The sequence below is a fragment of the Capricornis sumatraensis genome, chromosome 5 (assembly GCF_032405125.1).
Source record: "Capricornis sumatraensis isolate serow.1 chromosome 5, serow.2, whole genome shotgun sequence".
Lineage (NCBI taxonomy): Eukaryota > Metazoa > Chordata > Mammalia > Artiodactyla > Bovidae > Capricornis > Capricornis sumatraensis.
Genome location: NC_091073.1, coordinates 102,659,693 through 102,679,979, shown reverse-complemented (window position 1 = coordinate 102,679,979; position 20,287 = coordinate 102,659,693). Strand labels below are relative to the sequence as shown.

Sequence of the window (20,287 nt, the reverse complement as noted above, 5' to 3'; positions counted from 1 at the left end):
TGGAACAGGTTATACGACCTCTCTAGACTTTGGTTACCTTGTCTGTGCCTGTAAAATGAGAAGAAAATACAGTTCTCTCATAGCAATGTGGCAAAGTAATATATGAGATGCTGTAACATAAAACATCTGGCAAAATGCCTGGCACAGAACTGCTGTTCAATACTTGCCAATTATCTTAAAGAACAATTATCTTAATGATCTTAATTTGTTCATTCGACAGGTATATTGAGTTCTCCTATGTACAAGACACTGTTCTCATTGCTGGAGGTACACACAGAGTCCCTGGCTTCCTGGAGCCAAATCTCTAGTAGAAGACACAGAAAATTTAAAAAAAAAAAATCCATAAAAAGATAATGACCATCATGTTGCTGCTGCTGCTGCTGTTAAGTTGCTTCAGTCATGTCTGACTCTGTGCGACCCCAAAGACGGCAGCCCACCAGGCTCCCCCGTCCCTGGGATTCTCCAGGCAAGAACACTGGAGTGGGTTGCCATTTCCTTCTCTAATGCATGAAAGTGAAAACTGAAAGTGAAGTCGCTCAGTTGTGCCCGACTCTTAGCGACCTCATGGACTACAGCCTACCAGGCTCCTCTGTCCATGGGATTTTCCAGGCAAGAGTACTGGAGTGGGGTGCCATTGCTTTCTCTGGAACATCATGTTAGGTAATGGTAAAGAAAATAAAGTGGGGATGGGCCAGATGGAATGTCAAGGGATGCTATTTTAGATATGGTGGTCAAAAATGGTCTCTCTGAGGAAGTAACAATTAAGCACAAAATTGAAAGAAATGAGAAAGAAAGCCATGGATATAGCTGGGGAAAGAGTGTTTCAGGCAGAATGAATAGCAAGTGCAAAAGCCCTGGAGCAGGAATGGGCTCAACATCCTGCAAAAAAAAAAAAAAACCCAGCAAGGTGCCCAGAGCGGCTGAGGAGAAGTGGCCCAGAGAGGAGTGGAGGAGAAGCACCAGGGGCTGGGCTAGAGCTGGGGTGCCCTGAGACACCGTGGTGGTTTTGTGGGAGTTGATCTTGCTTCTCTGACAAAGCTGAAAACCTCGGGGGTCGGTGGAGCAGAGCAGTTAGGACTCCAGACTTTAGTATCAGGCAGATCTGGGAGTTAGCCAAGGTCACAACTTTGCATCACTTTGGAAAGATCTCTTAATCTCACTAAGCTTCAATTTCCTCCTCTAGAAAATGGAGCTCGTAATAGTGCCCACGCCTATCTCATTCGGTTTTTATGAAGATTAGATGAGAGAAGTTGGGAAAGGTGCTGGACATTGAATAAGTGTCCATATGTCGTTGTTCAGTCACTAAGTCAGGTCTGACTCTTTGCAATCCCGTGGACTGCAGCACGCATGCCAGGCTCCTCTGTCCTCTGCTATCTTCCAGTTTGCTGCAATTCATGTCTATTTAGTCAGTGATGCCATCCAACCATCTCATCCTCTGTTCCCCCCTTCTCCTCCTCCCCTCAGTCTTTCCCAGCATCAGTGTCTTAAGCTATTGCCATTGAGGACAGCAGACCCATGCTCTGCACTTTTATCCATCAGCAGATCCATATGACGCTCTTACCACGGACATGCCTTGTGAAGTATAATCCCATACTTCCTAGCATTGCATTGACCACATAACCCAATGCCTAATGAACTTTTGTAGATTTACAAAAGAGCAATAACTTTCTAACCCAGCAATCAGTTTACTGACAACTCTATTTGGAACCCAAGAACCAGAAGGAAAACAAAATATGTCTTTAAATTCCCCAAACACCTGCCAGAAAGATTGCAAGCTAAAGCTCCTCCTTCCAACTCTCTGTAACCTAAGAAACCAACTGATGGAGCACGTGATTGGGTTTGAAAACATTAGGAATAGAGAGCTCCTCGGCCTAACGTTTCAAACCCAATCACGTGCTCCATCTGGTTTCTTAGGTTACAGAGAGTTGGAAGGGACAGGGGCCAAAGGCCAACACACTTAATGTAGCTTAATGTATAGATAGCAACAGTGCGAAAGAACATCAAATGAAAACCATAGAAAGCAAGGAGGAGAATTCAAAACAGGAAAACAGGAATCTACTCACTCACCCCTTTATTCCTGTATTCATTAATTCAGTTCCTCAACACATATTTATGGATGACTATTGTTCAGCTCAGTTCAGTTCAGTCGCTCAGTCGTGTCCGACTCTTTGCGACCCCATGAATCGCAGCACGCCAGGCCTCCCTGTCCATCACCATCTCCCGGAGTTCACTCAGACTCACGTCCATTGAGTCCGTGATGCCATCCAGCCATCTCATCCTCGGTCGTATTGTTAGCTAGGTACTATTGTTAAGAGCTGGGTACACAAAAGTGGCAGGACCCTCATCCTTGCCCTGGCAGAGCTTACGGTGCGGTGGGGGACGACAAGCAAGGAAACAGTTTCAATACAGCGTGAAGTTATGGGCCAGAGTGAGCACAGAACACTAGAGGGCGCTAGAGGAGCGTCGATCAGCCTTCATCGGGTAGCGTTCGTTTCCTGGAGAAAATTGGAGGCCATTTAGCATCAGGGCACTCAGGCTGTGGTCCATCCAGTGACTCAGTAAGAATCACCACACTGCAGTAATGGATGCTCAAAAACATAGTGTTCAGTGCACAAGATAAGGATCGTCAATGTTCCCTGTATTTTATTTCATAAAGCAGGGAATAACATGAAGATTTCCATTAAAAATTATTTCAGTACAATTTTCAGTTCTTAAATTGATGCATTATCTGGAAATTTTTGCTTCATTGCAATCTTGCCCTTGTGGCACTGACATTTATTTCCTAGTGATACAAGATCTATGAGGGATTATTGTTAGGGCATAGGTTTTCAGATAATGTATGAGGCTTACTATATAATATTTTGTCTTGTATATAAATATTAGATAAAGCGCCTCCTTTAAAAAAAAAAAACTGGTTATTGGGAAAGGTTTAGAAAGAAATATCCTGTGCTATGGGAGTCCTGTGAAAGTTTGGCATTTTTTTTTTCTATTTTCTTTATTGTGGTAAAAAGACAAATAATATTTTAATGCAATATTTTAAAACATCAAAATCAGTGCAGAAAAAGCCACAATGAATGAAATAACAGTTTTCAATACAGTAAGGTGGGTGAGGTGACTATGCAAATTGAGGGTTGGATCCTGCTTTGTTTTATTTATTTTTAATTTTCTGGCTGCCCTGGGGCTTCATTGCTGTGCACAGGCTTTCTCTAGTTGCGGAGGGTTGGGGGCAGCTCTCTAGTTGAGAGTGGGGGCTTCTCTCGTTGTAGAGCACAGGCTCTAAGTGCATGGGTTCCAGCAGCTGTGGCATGTAGGCCCTCGATCGCACAGGCTTCAGTAGTTGTGGTATGTGAGCTTAGCTGCTCCAAGGCATGTGGACTCTTCCTGGACTAGAGATGAACCCACGCCCCCTGCGTTGGCAGACAGATTCTTATCCATTGTACCACCAGGGAAGTCTCTATTTTGTTTTTATTGATGTGTTGCTGCTGCTGCTGCTGCTAAGTCGCTTCAGTCGTGTCTGACTCTGTGCGACCCCATAGACGGCAGCCCACCAGGCTCCCCCGTCCCTGGGATTCTCCAGGCAAGAACACTGGAGTGGGTTGCCATTTCCTTCTCCAATGCATGAAAGTGAAAAGTGAAAGTGAAGTCGCTCAGTCGTGTCCGACTCTTAGCGACCCCATGGACTGCAGCCTACCAGGCTCTTCCATCCATGGGGTTTTCCAGGCAAGAGTACTGGAGTGGGGTTATCGATGTACAATTGACATACAATATTATATTAATTTCAGGTGTACAACATATTGATTCATTTGTATATAATGATCACCACAATAAGTCTAATTGCCATACGTCATCATACAAAGTTATTACGATATTGTTGACTATATCCCCCATGCTGTATTGTACATCCCTATGACATTTATTTTATAGCTAGAAGCTTGTACTTTCTGATCCCCTTCACCCATTTTGCATGCCCTTCCCATATTTCCCTCCCCTCTAGAAACCACCAATCTGTTCTGTGTACCTATGAGTCTGGGTCTGGTTTTGTTTTGTATGTTTGTTCGCTTTATTTTTTTTAGATTCCACATATAAGTGAAATTGTGTGGTATTTGTCTTTCTCTGTCTGACTTATTTCACTTAGCATGATACCCTCAAGGTCTATCTCTGTTGTTTGAAAATGGCAAGATCTCATTCTTTTCTATGGTTGAGTAGTGTTCCATTGTGTATGTATAAATGGCAACCCACTCCAGTACTCTTGCCTTGAAAATCCCATGGATGGAGGAGGCTGGTAGGCTACAAGTCCATGGGGTCACAAGGAGTCGGACACGACTGAGCGACTTCACTTTCACGTGGCTATGTGACCATGTGCATGCGTGCTAAAGTCCCTTCAGTCGTGTCTGACTCTTTGTGATCCCATGGACTGTAGCCTGCCAGGCTCGTCTGTCCATGGGATTCTCCAGGCAAGAACACTAGAGTGGGCTGCCATGCTCCTCCTCCAGGGGGTCTTCCCAACCCAAGGGCTGAATCCCCGTTTCCCATGGCTCCCATTGCAGGTGGATTCTTCACTGCTGAGCTACTGGGAAAGCACGTACATATGGTGTGCATGTGATATACATGTGCACCATATATATGCATCTTCTTTCATCCACTGATAGGCATTTAGGTTGTTCTGTATCTTGACTACTATAAATAATGCTGCATTGAGAAAGCTTGGTACTATCAACGCTGCCAATCTAGAACGTGAATCTAAAACCGGAGTCAGTCAGTTAACTGGGCTATGTTTCATAGCTAAGTCATGACCACAACTGTCCACTTCTTCAGTTTACTAAAAAGTACATACCATTGGCAAGTCAATGCAGTGTTGATTGTTAGAGCAAAACACTGTAAACAACCTAAAGATCCAACAACAGGGAAAAAATGTTAAAATGGAACATTCTTCAAGATGTATTGTTAAAGAAAAAATTGAGTGAAAAAACTATATATTTTATAGTAAGTGGAAGGATGCCCAAAACATTAGTGACAATGCTAGCCTCAAAGTAAGGGCGCTGGGTGACTGAGGTTCAGGAAAGGGAAGGAAATTATTTTACGCTGGTATCCTTTGTACCTTTTGAATTTTGTACCACGCGCATGTGTTACAAATTCAAAAGTCTACAAAAAAAACTTTTAATGAGGAAAAAGTAAGAAATGTCATCAATTGAAAAGGCAATTGAGATAGTGGAGCAGATTGACCAAGTGCCAAATGAGGGCTGAACAAGGACCCCCTCCTCCTGGTTCTGTTGCTCAGAGCATGATCCAGGGTCAGAAGCCACCAGCCTGCAGAAAGAACCTGGCTCAAAAATCCATGCTTTAAAAATGTGGATTAGATGGACTCCAACGCAGATATGCAAATGACTGGTGAGCACATGAAAAGATGCTCAATGTCAGTAATCATTAAACCACCATTAGATACAACCTCACACCCATTAGGATGGCTACTGTTAAAAAGAAAACAAACAGAAAATAAGTGTCGGTAAAGAGACAGAAAAAAGGGAATCTTTGCGCATTGTTTAGAAACAGAAAATGGTGTGATTGCTGTGGAAAATAGCATGATTGTTTCTCAAAAAATTAAAGATAGAATTACTGTCAGATCCAGCACTTCTGAGTATATTCCCAGAAAAATTGAAAGCAGGGTCTTAATGGGATATTTGTACATACATGGTCATGACAGCATTACTGACAACAGCCAAAAGATGCAACTCAAGTGTCCATCACTGAATGAATGGGTAAACAAAATGTGGTGTGAACAGACCGTAGAACATTATTCACCCTTAAAATGGAAAGAAATTCTGACACCTGTGACAACATGGTTGAACCTCGAGGACATTATGCTAAGTGAAATAAGCCACTCAGGTCATCTCAGGAGGCAGATCTTCAGAAAACTAAGATCATGGCATCCAGTCCCATCACTTCATGCAAATAGATGGGGAAACAATGGAAACATTGAAAGACTGAAAAAGATGTTCTTTTCATCATAGGGGACTGGAATGCAAAAGTAGGAAGTCAAGAGATACCAGGAGTAACAGGCAAATTTGGCCTTGAAGTACAAAATGAAACATGGCAAAAGCTAACAAAGTTTTGCCAAGAGAATGCACTGGTCATAGCAAAGACCCTCGTCCAACAACACAAGAGAAGACTCTACACAAGAACATCACCAGATGGTCAATACCGAAATCAGATTGATTATATTCTTTGCAGCCAAAGGTGGAGAAGCTCTATACAGCCAGCAAAAACAAGACTAGGACCTGACTGTGGCTCAGATCATGAATTCCTTATTGCCAATTTCAGACTTAAATTGAAGAAAGTAGGGAAAACCACTAGACCATTCAGTTCAGTTCAGTTCAGTTCAGTCACTCAGTCGTGTCCGACTCTTTGCAACCCAATGAACCACAGCACGCCAGGCCTCCCTGTCCATCACCAACTCCCAGAGTCCACCCAAACCCCTGTCCATTGAGTCGGTGATGCCATCCAGCCATCTCATCTTCTGTTGTCCCCTTCTCCTCCTGCCCTCAATCTTTCCCAGCATCAGAGTCTTTTCAAATGAGTCAGCTCTTCACATCAGGTGGCCAAAGTATTGGAGTTTCAGCTTCAACATCAGTCCTTCCAATGAACATCCAGGACTGATCTCCTTTAGGATGGACTGGTTGGATCTCCTTGCAGTCCAAGGGACTCTCAAGAGTCTTCTCCAACACCATAGTTCAAAAACATCAGTTCTTATGTGCTCAGCTTTCTTCACAGTCCAACTCGCACATCCATATGTGACCACTGGAAAAACCATAGCCTTGACTAGATGGACCTTTGTCGGCAAAGTAATGTCTCTGCTTTTGAATATGCTGTCTAGGTTGGTCATAACTTTCCTTCCATGGAGTAAGCATCTTTTAATTTCATGGCTGCAGTCACCATCTGCAGTGATTTTGGAGCCCAGAAAAATAAAGTCAGCCACTGTTTCCCCATCTATTTGCCATGAAGTGATGGGACCAGTTCAGGTATGACCTAAATCAAATCCCTTATGATCAAATCCCTTACTGTATAAGTGGAAGTGACAAATAGATTCAAGGGATTAGATCTGATAGAGTGCCTGAAGAACTATGGACAGAGGTTCGTGACATTGTACAGGAGGCAGTGATCAAGACCATCCCCAAGAAAAAGAAATGCAAAAAGGCAAAATGGTTGTCTGAGGAGGCCTTACAAATAGCTGAGAAAAGAAGAGAAGCTAAAGGCAAAGGAGAAAAGGAAAGATATACCCATTTGAATGCAGAGTTCCAAAGAATAGCAAGGAGAGATAAAGCCTTCCTCAGTGATCAGTGCAAAAAAGTGGAGGAAAATAATAGAATGGGAAAGACTAGAGGTCTCTTCAGGAATATTAGAGATATCAAGGGTACATTTCATGCAAAGATGGGCTCAATAAAGGACAGAAATGGTAGGGACCTAACAGAAGCAGAAGATATTAAGAAGAGGTGGCAAGAATACACAGAAGAACTGTACAAAAAAGATCTTCATGACCCAGATAACCACAAAGGTGTGATCACTCACCTAGAGCCAGACGGTGGGCCTTAGGAAGCATCTCCAAGAACAAAGTTAGTGGAGGTGATGGAATTCCAGTTTAGCTATTTCAAATACTAAAAGATGACTCTGTGAAAGTGCTGCACTCAATATGCCAGCACATTTGGAAAACTCAGCAGTGGCCACAGGATTAGAAAAGGTCCAGTTTTGATTCCAATTCCAAAGAAAGGCAATGCCAAAGAATGCTCAAACTACTGCACTATTGCACTCATCTCACATGCTAGTAAAGTAATGCTCAAAATTCTCCAAGCCAGGCTTCAACAGTATGTGAACCATGAAACTTCCAGATGTTCAAGCTGGTTTTAGAAAAGGCAGAGGAATGAGAGATCAAATTGCCAACATCCATTGGATCATTGAAAAAGCAAGAGAGTTCCATAAAAACATCTACGTCTGCTTTACTGATTACGCCAAAGCCTTTGACTGTGTAGATCACAATAAAATGTGGAAAATTCTTAGAGATGGGAATACCAGACCACATTACCTGCCTCCTGAGAAATCTGTATGTAGGTCAAGAAGCAACATCTGGAACAAGACATGGAACAACAGACTGGTTGCAATTTGGGAAAGGAGTACAGTCAAGGCTGTGTATTGTCACCCTGCTTATTTAACTTATATGCAGAGTACATCATGCGCAATGCCGGGCTGGATGAAGCACAAGCTGGAATCCAGATTGCCGGGAGAAATATCAATAACCTCAGATACGCAGATGACACCACCCTTATGGCAGAAAGTGAAGAGGAACTAAAGAGCCTCTTGATGAAAGTGAAAGAGGAGTGGAAAAAATTGGCTTAAAACTCAACATTCAGCAAACTAAGATCATGGCATCTGGTCCCACCATCTCATGTAAATAGTTGGGAAAGCAATGGAAACATTGAGAGACTGTATTTTCTTGGGCTCCAAAATCACTGCAGATGATGACTGCAGCCATGAAATTAAAAGACACTTGCTCCTTGGAAGAAAAGCTATGACCAACCTAGACAGCATATTCAAAAGCAGAGACATTACTTTGCCGACATAGTCCATCTAGTCAAAGCTATGGTTTTTCCATTAGTCATGTATGGATGTGAGAGTTGGACTATAAAGAAAGCTAAGTGCTAAAGAATTGATGCTTCTGAACTGTGCTGTTGAAGAAGACTCTTAAGAGTCCCTTGGACTGCAAGGAGATCCAACCAGTCCATCCTAAAGGAGATCAGTCCTGAGCGTTCTTTGGAAGGACTGATGCTGAAGCTGAACTCCATCCGATACTTTGGCCACCTGATGTGAAGAACTGACTCATTTGAAAAGACCCTGATGCTGGGTAAGATTGAAGGCAGGAGGAGAAGGGGACAACAGAGGATGAGATGGTTGGATGGCATCACCAACTCAATGGACATGAGTTTGAGCAAGCTCTGAGAGTTGGTGATGGACAGGGAAGCCTGGCATGCTGCAGTCCATGGGGTCGCAAAGATTCAGACACAACTGAGCCACTGAACTGAACTTTTCTGGTAGTGAGATTTACCATCTTAATTCAATAACATAATTTAACAAACATCAGTTCAGTAATAATGAAGAGGATTACTGGGAGGCACACAGATCAAAGAAACATAGTTTCTGACATCAGGAGCTCGCCCATAGCCCCTAGCAGGCAGGACTGTTCCTTCAGGTGTTTAGCCTGATTTGTAGTTTCTACTATAGCTAGTACCATTTTCAACCCTTCATGTGTTTTGTATCTAAGAGTTCTGTAAATAGGAGCTGGTTTTTCTAAAGGTCCTTCGTTACTTCCTCCCTCCCTCTCTCCCCTCCCTCTGTCCCTCCATTCCTTCCTTCCTTTCTACCTCCATCCATACTCTTTGAGCATCTGCTATGAGCCAAATGCCATTGAGATATGGAAGGTACCATGATTAATAAGACAAAATCCTTAACCTCATGCCACTAACGCTCTAATTGAGAAAGTTTCCTTCCTCGCCAAAACTCTGTAGTACTCTGAAAAACATCATCTGTCTTTAAATAATGTCCTTGAAGAAGCTAGATGACATCAGTGTATCAACACACTGGGCACTGCTTGACTCTGACCTATGAAACAAGTAACAAAAATATTTGACTTTATAAATAATACTGTACGTATATTTATAGTGTGCCTTTCCCATGCACAGCTCCAAGTGTCTCAGGATTTATGTAGTGGAGGAGAAAATCATCCTCATGTGAAAGATATGAAAACAGGTTTTTTAAAAAAACACTCAAGTGACAGATCTCTGTAGGATTGTCAACTTGAGGACACTTGTCGAGGAATATCCCACAGGAGTCATCTTACTTAATTTTTTGTCAACAAGTTGGTTAAGTGGTTTTAATAAATGATTCAAAATATGTCTGAGTGGCTGGAGCTAGAAGCACAAACGGCTTTTAAGACAATGACAGCCTTTTCCTGCTGACACCCCAGGGGCAAAGATGATGAACATTCCCAAAACAATAGGTCCTCCTTGTAAGGGAAGTGGTTGGCATGAAGGTTTGAACACACTGAGCCCAGCTGCTGTCTAAGATATTGCTATTCATTCAAAGATGCTAGAATTTGGAAAGGAACGTAGAAAGGAGCCTGGGAGATGACGCCTTGTCTGCACTTTATAACTTTGGTTTTATGATGAAACCATTAAAATACTGAAGTTGACATGACACCTAACAAAGTCCCAGGGTGTCCCAGGTGTTGACTTAGAGCCTCCCGGCTCCGAAGACTCCTCTCATGGTTCCTCTTGTGATTCTGGAGGTGGATCCTCTGGCTGTTTATCCTCTGCCAAGTGGCACACTGTGGACCTCAGTCATAATGGTGCTGCAGGAGCACTGCAGGAGGAAGGGCCTTGTCTTCCTGAATCTGGGGCTTTTTCCTCTCTCCTCGTTCCCACAGCACATGGGACATCCCGTGGCACTGAATTCAGTGGTTCCATTCCAGGTGGTCACCAGAAAGTTCTCCAGAGCCGCAGCCAGTTTCCTGGAAAGTACACCCCCACAGCAACTTGCCATGACTTGGCCAGTGCCCCAGCCAAACCCTAGAGAGTGGTTCATAGCTAGTTTCATCAGGACCTTACAGAACTTCTCTGCTAGCCAGAGGGCTGTATAGCCATGCCCTCTGCAGGAAATTCTGAGTCTCGGTTTGCAGGAGAGAAGGCCCTCTCTTCTAAATTTGTTCCTTCCTTGGGGCGTCTGCTCCTGTCCTAGGTCATAGTTGTTCTTCCTATAATCTTGGGAGTTTCTTAACCCCTTAAGGTAACGAATCCTCTGTTACTAGTTAATACTTTTGTATATGAAGTTTTCCTGTTCATTACAGTATGATTTCTGTTTCTTGACTAAAGACCTTGATTAATTCACTGATACCCAACAGAAATGTGCATTTATGTTCACCAAAAGTTATGTACAAGAAATTTCATAGTTGCACTTTTCACAGTGGCCAAAATGTCCATCACCAAGAAACTGTAGTACATTAATACAAGGGAATGCTCTCCAGCAATGAGAGTAAATGAACCCCAAGTATATGCAGTGACACAGATGAACTGACAAACAATGTTAAGTGAAAGAAGCAGAAACAAAAGAAAATATTCTGTAGGATTCCATTTATGTCAAGTCTAAAACCAGGCAAAACTAATCTCTGGTGCTAGAAAGTAAGAAATGTGGTTATTCCTGGAGGGGACTAATGATTCAAAGGAGGCACAGGGATCTTTGGGGGTGCTGGTAATGTTGTTTCCTGGCCAGGGTATTGGTTATATATCATCGTTTATGCAAATTCATTGAGCAGCGCATTTTTGACGTTTGTATTTTAGAAATGTTTCAAGCTGAAATGTATTATGTAGTTATTGAAATTATGAAGTGTGACTTATTTGACTCAAATAATGATAGCTCAGTTGGTAAAGAATCTGCCTGCAATGCAGAAGACCCCAGTTTGATTCCTGGGTCGGGAAGATCTGCTAGAGAAGGGATAGGCTACCAACTCCAGTATTCTTGGGCTTCTCTTGTGACTCAGCTGATAAAGAATCCACCTGCAACGTGGGAGACCTGGGTTTGATCCCTGGGTTGGGAAGATCCCCCGGAGAAGGGAAAGGCTACCCACGCCAGTATTCTGGCCTGGAGAATTCCATGGACTGTATAGTGCATGGGTCACAAAGAGTCAGACGTGACTGAGTGACTTTCACTTTCACTTCCCAATGAAGTCAAACTCATTCATTCAACAAAAAGTATATGTACATATTAGATACCAGTCACTGTCTATAATGCTAAGGATCTAGAGATGAATTAGTTATTGTAGTTCCTGTTCATAAAGGGGCATAGTATAAACGAGGAGGCTGACATGAACATGTAAACTACAGTGCAACATGATTCATGGGTTGGTTCAGGTGTGTATGGGGTGCTAGAGATATAGAGGAGAAGCTGTGAATGGTGCACTGAAAAACTACACACAGAAAGGTGATGTTTCAGCGGGGAACTGACCCCCATGCACAGTGTAGAAGTGTCTACTCACTCCTCTGTCCTCCATTGCCATAAAGGGATGAGTGGGAGCTGGCCAAAGTGAAAAGGGTGTTCTGAGCAGGCCAAACAGCATGTGGAGATGTGAATTTTGAGTCTCCATAAACTCAGAGAACAGTGTTTAATGTGGCAGGAATCCAGGTAGTACTGGAAAGAATGGCAGGAGAGGAAATTCCAAATGTAAACTGAGGCTTTGGAAGGAGAGGAAATTCCAAATGTAAGCTGAGGTTGATGATGCCTTCTACAGAGTGTGAATTTCACACAAGGAGCCAAGAAACAAAGTATAATTAGTTTTCAAAGATGCCTCTCTACCCACATAGCTGATGCTTTCACTAGTCCCTTCTCAGAATGAATCTGAGACTCATTCTTGGCCAGTGGAACCAATAGAATTTGGTGCAAGTGATATCTGAGACCACTTCAGCTTCTGACTTGATTTCTTGGAATGCTTGTTCTAGGGGGAGCTAGTTGTCTTGTGGGAAGTCTGGCTATTCTGAGCTCACCTTATTGTGAGGAAGCACAACCTAAGAGAGGCCATGAGGAGAAACCCTTCACCAGCCAAGACTTCAGATGACACCAGCTGCAGCTGACATCTGGCCACAGCTACATCCAAAACCCCAGTGGAGAACGGACTAGCCATGTGTCAGATGTTGTCAACATACAGAACTGTGAATGAGAGAAAATCTTTTCGTTCTGTGCTATCTTTTCTAAATATTTATTTATTTTGGCTGCACTGGGTCTTCATTGCTTTGCGTACAGGCTTTCTATACTTGTGGCGAGCAGGGGTTACTCTCTACTTCTGGCGTGTGGGCTTATTGTGGCTTCTCGCCTTCTCACGTTGTGGAGCATGGGCTCTAGGCTGCTCAGGCTTCAGTAGTTGGGTTGCACAGGCTTAGTTGCTCCATGGCATATGGGATCTTCCCAGACCAGGGATTGAACCCATGTCTCCTGTATTGGCAGGCGGATTCTTAACCACTGGACCACCAGGGAAGCCCTATACTATGTTTTCAATTGCCATATTTTGGGGTGGTTTGTTACACAGTAGTAGCAATTGGAAGACTTGTTGGAATAGCATTGTGACATAAAGAGTCTATTTTTGGGAGCAGTGTGGAGACAGCATGGAGGATGGGCTGAAGCTACCAAGAACGTGTTAGGAGGGAAAGTGGGCATGGATGTAAACTGAAAGGAGAGGCTGGAATCTAGAGATACTTGTCAGGTAGAAGTGTGAAAAGAAGACTGTGAATATCTTTCAGGTTTTTGCCCAAAGAGAACAGGTGGTGGATAACGTCCTTAATAGAAATAAGGGCCCTTTTTGAGAGGGTAGATAATGAACTGTGTATATGTTGATGTTGAGGAGGTTACAAGGATTCATTGGTGAAAATGTCTGATAAGCAACTGGAAAATTTAAGGCACACAGATAGGGGCTGCACGTGTACATTCATGTACCATCTCAGTTACAAACAGTGATGGTTGAAGGTATGAAGGTGAGGTCATCAACAGAAAGTATACACAGAAAGAGGAGGAGGGACAGATAGTGGAGGTTTGTTAGGAGAATTCAGTGGACAGAGCAGGAAAAAGCCAAATAAAAACTGAAAAAAGATTAAGTCAGAGAAGTAGAAAATTCGTGTCATATAAGCAGAAGGACAAGAGAATGTCAAGAGCATTGCGCTCTCATTATCAAAAGTCATTCCAAGATTGAGTAAGGTGTGCTTGTGGTATTTGGTTTTGACAATTAAGCAGTCACTAGGTTTCTTAAATAAGACTACCTTCAATAGGCTGGCTTCAGTCAGAGTAAAATGAAGAAATCATGAATATAGATTACTCTTTAAAGATATTCGGTGTTAAAGTGAAGGAGAAAGACATGGTAGCTTATTTGAGCATGATTGTAGGCCATGGGGGAAAAAGGAGCCTGGCTGGCTGCCTGAAAGTGAAAGTCGCCCAGTCATGTCTGACTCTTTGCAACACATGGCCTATACAGTCCATGGAATTCTCCAGGCCAGAATACTGGAGTGGGTAGCCTTTCCCTTCTCCAGGAGATCTTCCCAACCCAGGGAAGGAACCAGGTCTCTTGCATTGCAGGTGGATTCTTTACCAGCTGACCCACAAGGGGCACTAAATCCCTGAGTCAATGGAAGGGGTGGGATTAAAAGGTCTTCAGTGTCAACTATTTAATAGGCATCTAGGGGGAAAATCCCATAGACACAGGAGCCTTGCAGGCTACAGTCTGTGGGGTTGCAAAGAGTTGGACACAACTGAACAATAGCACACACACTTCAAAGTGTGGTAAATGGATCTGTAGCATCACCAGCACCTGGGAACTTGCTGGAAATGCAGAACCTCAGGATCTGCACTTTCACAAGATCCCCAGATGATCATAGCTTTTAATCCTCACAACCACCAGGTAAGATGGGCATTGCTGTGTTCTGTGCTTAGTTGCTTCTGCTGCTGCTGCTGCTGCTGCTAAGTCACTTCAGTCTTGTCCGACTCTGTGCGACCCTATGGACAGCAGCCCACCAGGCTTCTCTGTCCACAGGATTCTCTAGGCAAGAATACTGGAGTGGGTTGCCATTTCCTTCTCCAGTACTGGGATGTGGGATACCTAAAACAGAAGGGCAACACATGTGGGGAACCAGAGTTGTAGAGTAGAGTGCAGCCTGGTCAGGGTACAAGGGGGGATTGCTTGGACTCAGTTTTTTATGGTCTGCAAAATTGAGGGAGTTGAGTGAGAGCCCCTTCCAGTGCTGATATAATGTACTGTTGTGTGTTAGTTGCTCAGTCATGTCCGATTCCTTGCAATCCATGGACTGCAGCCCACCAGGCTCCTCTGTCCATGGAATTCTCCAGGCAAATACTGGTTGCTTCAATTGTGTCCAATTCTTGGTGACCCCCTAGACAGTAGCCCCCAGGCTCCTTTGTCCATGGGGATTCTCCAGGCAAAAATACTGGAGTGGTTTGTCATGCCTTCTTCCAGGGGATCTTCCCAACCCAGGGACTGAACCTAGGTCTCCCGAATTGATGGCGGATTCTTTATCATCTAAGTCACCAGGAAAGCAAGATGGGCATTACTGTTCCTATCTTTACCTATAATAAGAAACAGGTTGCCTTCAGTTCAGTTCAGTTCAGTCGCTCAGTCGTGTCCGACCCTGTGACCCCATGAATCACAGCACGCCAGGCCTCCCTGTCCATCACCAACTCCCAGAGTTCACTCAGACTCACGTCCATTGAGTCGGTGATGCCATCCAGCCATCTCATCCTCTGTCATCCCCTTCTCCTCCTGCCCCCAATCCCTCCCAGCATCAGAGTCTTTTCCAATGAGTCAACTCTTCGCATGAGGTGGCCAAAGTACTGGAGTTTCAGCTTTAGCATCATTCCTTCCGAAGAAATCCCAGGGCTGATCTCCTTCAGAATGGACTGGTTGGATCTCCTTGCAGGTCAGGTTGCCTTAGCCGAGCTGATTAGTGGCTAAGCCAAGACTGAGTACTAGAACTTCCTGAGTCCAAGTTCAGTTCAGTCGCTCAGTCGTGTCCGACTCTTCGCGACCCCGTGGACCGCAGCACGCCAGGCCTGCCTTCCATCACCAGCTCCCTGAGTCCTAAGTTCTTCTCAAAAGGTAGAGAAGCAAGTTCAGAAAATTTGCACTTTCTCCCAATTCAGGAGAATTGTCAGATCCTAGAACACTTCTAATTATCAGTCAATAATAGGTGTGTTGTTCTAGTGCCCTCAGCTATGAGTTTGCCCTGAAAATGATGGACGAATCCCTTTCGTAGCCTTTGGCTGTCTCACGGGAAACAACATTGACAGCGTTGGAACTTCACTTCCCAGCAAGCCTCGCGGCTCGCTACGGCGCGAGGCATGACGGGCACCTCACCTCTCTCTCTCTGACTGAGCTGCCCAGCAGAAGCGGAATACGTCGCAGCCTGACGTACGGGTGCGCGGCATTCTGGGAACTGTAGTCTAGAACGGCCTCGGACGCCCCCTCGTATGAATGGGGCTCCGGTTGACTGCGAACTACAGCTCCTTGACCGGCAGCTTTGGTGGCAGCCGCTGAGAAAAGGGAGACCGTCACGCACCCGGGAGAGCGGCGCTCCAGGACGGTGGTGATGTTCAGTGTCGCGGCGAGGCGGTAGCCGGGCTTCCAGGGGTAGTGGTCTAGTTGGGCGCTTCCTCTGCGCTCTCGCTCCCCTTCCCCTGTCTTGGCAATGCGCCCGGCCTTCGCGGTGGGCCTGGTTTTCGCAGGCTGCTGCAGTAATGTGATCTTCCTAGAACTCCTGGCCCGGTGAGTGACCCCCGTCGGTCGCACAAAAGAAGCGGGAGGAGGGGAGACCCCGAACGCCGTAGCTCGGCTTCCCCCCGCCCCGTCTTGTTGCCGTTCCTTTCTCACCCCGAGGCGCGCGCGGGCCGGGATGGAACCGCCTCCGCCCGGGTCTGCTCTGGACTATGCCCCGTCAGCTCTCCTGCCCAACAGTTTCTCAGCATCCCTCGAAGGGAACCCTCTGGGTGTTTGCTGTCGTCACCCGCCCGTTTCATACCCTGGAGGATTGAAGCCTGTAGAGTTTCCCACCCCCCAAGGTCGAAGGGAACTCGTGGCAGAAGCCAATATTCCCCCCAGCTCTTCTTGATCCTGCTAATGCCTCTTGTATGACTTGAGCAAAGCTTGGACTTAAAAAGCAGTCTGACTTGGTTTACACTGCAAAGAAAGTTTCAGTTGTATTAAAGTAGGCTGCAAAACATTTGTTTTATTGGCCTTAGAGATGGTTATGATACTTCGCCCAGCATACCTCTTGGGGATGTAGTAGAACGAATTCTTAGGCAGAAAGTTGTCTAATTGACCGGAGATAGACTTTCCAGCATTAAGATACTATTGAATAAATTAGGAAGCTTGCAATTTGAGGCGTAAAACTTTATAAATTAAGAATGGTTATGACACTTTCCCAAAGGACACTAGGGTAGCTTTATTGAGATGGCACACAAACAGTATTAAGTAACAATGTGCAAAGGTCATTGAGCAGAAACAGCTACAGAAAAGGCGACAGGTGGACTGGAAAAGCTCAAGACTGAAAATCTCATGAGTTTCAGCCTTTGGCTCTGTCATTCCCCTAGCTGTGTGACGTTTTCAAGTTATTTAGCCTCCATGGGCTTCCTTTTTCCACCTATAAAATAATATCTGTGCTGTTTAACACCTTGTTTTAAAATCTGCACGATTATCTCCATTGCCCATCAGAACAATCTTATTTACAAAATAGGTCAATAATTATTTTCTCTGTTTTACTGAAAGTGAAACACGTCCCAAGAAATTAGGTTCTCTTTTATCACTTGTAAGTGGCGGAACCAGAACTGGAACCCAAGAATCTAAACTCCTAGTCCAGCATGTTTTTCAGCCTTCCTGTTATTTTTAAACTGGAGTAGCCCATAGTTTTGGTCACCCAATTCCTTGTGTGATGCCTATTAGACTTGTATTTTATTTTCATGACACTATTAGTCAGTTAAGTTATTCTGAAGCAACCAGTTTACTTAAGGGAATTCTGTGAGGTTAATTTTTGCAATTACAGAGCTTGAAATTTTATTATGCAAAAAGTGTTGATAAAGATCTGTCATTTGTCATTCTTGGGAGTAAGTGGTGAGGGATATGAAAATAAAAGGAAAAGATGCATCCAGCTGTCAGCTGGTACACTTCAAAGGAAGGTCACTTTGGAAATTGGTTTAAAAATATAAAAATGTGATGAAATCAGGTCAGCCATGGAAATGAAGGTCAGAGAATAATAGTGTGTTTATGTTGAATATGCCATTAAATTAAATCTTGCCAAAGGCTGTATGACATCAGAATATGCTAGCAACTGAGAGCCTTTTTTTTTTTTAACCAGTTGTGAGCCCTTAGCTAAATTGCTTAGTCCTTCTGAGTCTGTCCTCTGAGCTGTGAAAGGGTGGTGATAGCTCTGCCAGCCTTACAGGGTTTTGAAGAATTAAATGAAATTCACATGCAAAGCCTGAAGCTCATATTCGGTTTGTTCCCCTTTTAACAACTTTTGTTTCAGTATTTGTATACCCATTTTATTGGGCTTCCCAGGTGGCTCAGTGGTAAAGTATCCACTTGCAATGCAGAAGATCAGAGTTCAATCCCTTGGTCAGGAAGATGCCCTGGAGGAGGGCATGGCAACCTACTCCAGTATTCTTGCCTGGAGAATCCCATGGACAGAGGAGCCTGGTGGGCTACAGCCCATGGGGTTGAAAAGAGTTGGACATGACTTAGTGATAAACAACAACTCTGTTTTATTAACTGTTTCTGAAAAGTTGTGGGTAAATATAACTGTACAGAATGTTTTTCTGCATTATTCATCTGAATGTTTGCATACAGTGGTAAGGGGTACATTTGCTAATTTAATGAGTGGTACCCCAGACTGGATAGCAGTTTTTTCCTAATTTGCTTGGGCAACTCCAACTTAATCATGTTTCAGATTGAGAAAATAAGAACTGATTGGACTAGATAGTCTTCACGGTTCTTTGTAGATTTGGCTTCCCATAATTTGTAATTCTTATCTTGGGACATCATGCTGCTGCTGCTGCTGCTGCTAAGTTGCTTCAGTCGTGTCCGACTCTGTGTGACCCTATAGATGGCAGTCCACCAGGCTCCCCCATCTCCAGGCAAGAACACTGGAGTGGGTGGCCATATCCATCTCCAATGCAGGAAATTGAAAAGTGAAAGTGAAGTCACTCAGTTGTGTCAACTCTTTGTGACCGCATGGACTGCAGCCTACCAGGCTCCTCCGTCCATGGGATTTTCCAGGCAAGAGTACTGGAGTGGGCTGCCATTGCCTTCTCCGTAGTGGAATGCTAGTAAAATTTTGTAGAGCAGGCACTGTGCTTCTTCTATGGTTTTCTTGGAATCATTAGGTATGGAACACCAAGTATGAATGGGAATACTAAAGCGACTTGTAAAGTGAGCATTTTTAACCGTTCTCTTCCAAATTGGAAAACAAATGTAGGTTTTTCTTTCTGATTTCATACCTATGATTGAGACCTATAATAAAATACAAAGCACCCATACAGTGTATAGGGCAAGCATAAAGTATTGAATGAGTGCCGCGATCTTCCTTCTGAGAGAGTTCACCTTCTACTTGGGAATCAAGATACACATCAGTTCCCTATCTAGGCGAAGTGTCTCAGGAAAACAATCTGAAACATTTTCTTTTCGGCATTTTATTTTTTAATCAAGTGCCTAATGTTAAATAAGGACATTTTCTAAAAGTAAAACTTTGGATTCTTGCCAAAGAGAATTCAAACAGAAATGATTTGCAGTTAGTGATTATAATTCCTGAGGAATAAAGTTCAAGAAAACAAGTGATTTAGGGGAAAAAGATCTAAGTTTGTACTCTGATGTTTTCAAAAGAATTATTCAAGTTAAATTGTTCCATTGGTAGCTATACAGTATTGTGTTCTTAAAAAGTTCGGTAAATTGATTTCTTAAAAATTGAATTATGGGGGCACATTAGGGAGATATGAAAATCCTATAGAAATAGAGGCAAAGTAGATTAGATTGTCAAGGGGAGGGGGAAATGGGGACCGATTCCTAATGGGTATGGGATTTCTTTTGGAATGTCCTAAAATTAAATAATGGAAATGACTGCACAATTCTAAATATACTAAAAGTCACTGAATTAAAAAAAAAAAAAGGGACCTCCTTGGCGGTGCAGTGGTTAAGACTCAGCACTTCCAGTGCCGGGGCATGAGTTAATCCCTGGTGGGGGAACTAAGATCCCACATGCCACGTGGCAAAAAAGAAAAAAAAATAATAACAGTGATAATAAATAGAATAATAATAAAATGCAAACACCATTTATTTGCCAGGTAGCCCTGAGAGACTTACCTAACTCAGTATCATATGGCCCTCGGTGTCTTTAGCAATGAAATGGGCATAATAATACCTACTATGGAGACAGGTATTGTTATAAAATAACACCCATGAAGCCATCATAATCAAGGTAGTAAACATATCCATCACCTCCAAAATTTTCTTGTGTTCTATTTTGTGATAAGAACACTGAACATAAGATGTACCCTCTTAACAAATTCTAAAGTGTATAATATGGAATTGTTAACCATAGGTACTACAATGCACAGCTATCTTTTGAACTTACTCGCTTTGTGTAACTGAAAACTTATACCCATTAAACAACAGGTCCTCATTTTCCCTTCCCCTTTGACCTTGGCAGTCTCC

General features: G+C 43.6%; 1 protein-coding gene across 1 annotated transcript in view; it reads left to right on the top strand.

Annotated features, from left to right (window-relative positions):
* Positions 1-16,274: 16,274 nt before the first annotated feature.
* Positions 16,275-20,287, top strand: part of SLC35B4 (solute carrier family 35 member B4) — a 36,544-nt gene continuing 32,531 nt past the window's right edge. Inside the window, exon 1 of the mRNA XM_068973228.1 lies at positions 16,275-16,351. Within this exon, the coding sequence (XP_068829329.1) occupies positions 16,275-16,351 (77 nt within the window). The remainder of the gene's footprint in view (positions 16,352-20,287) is intronic.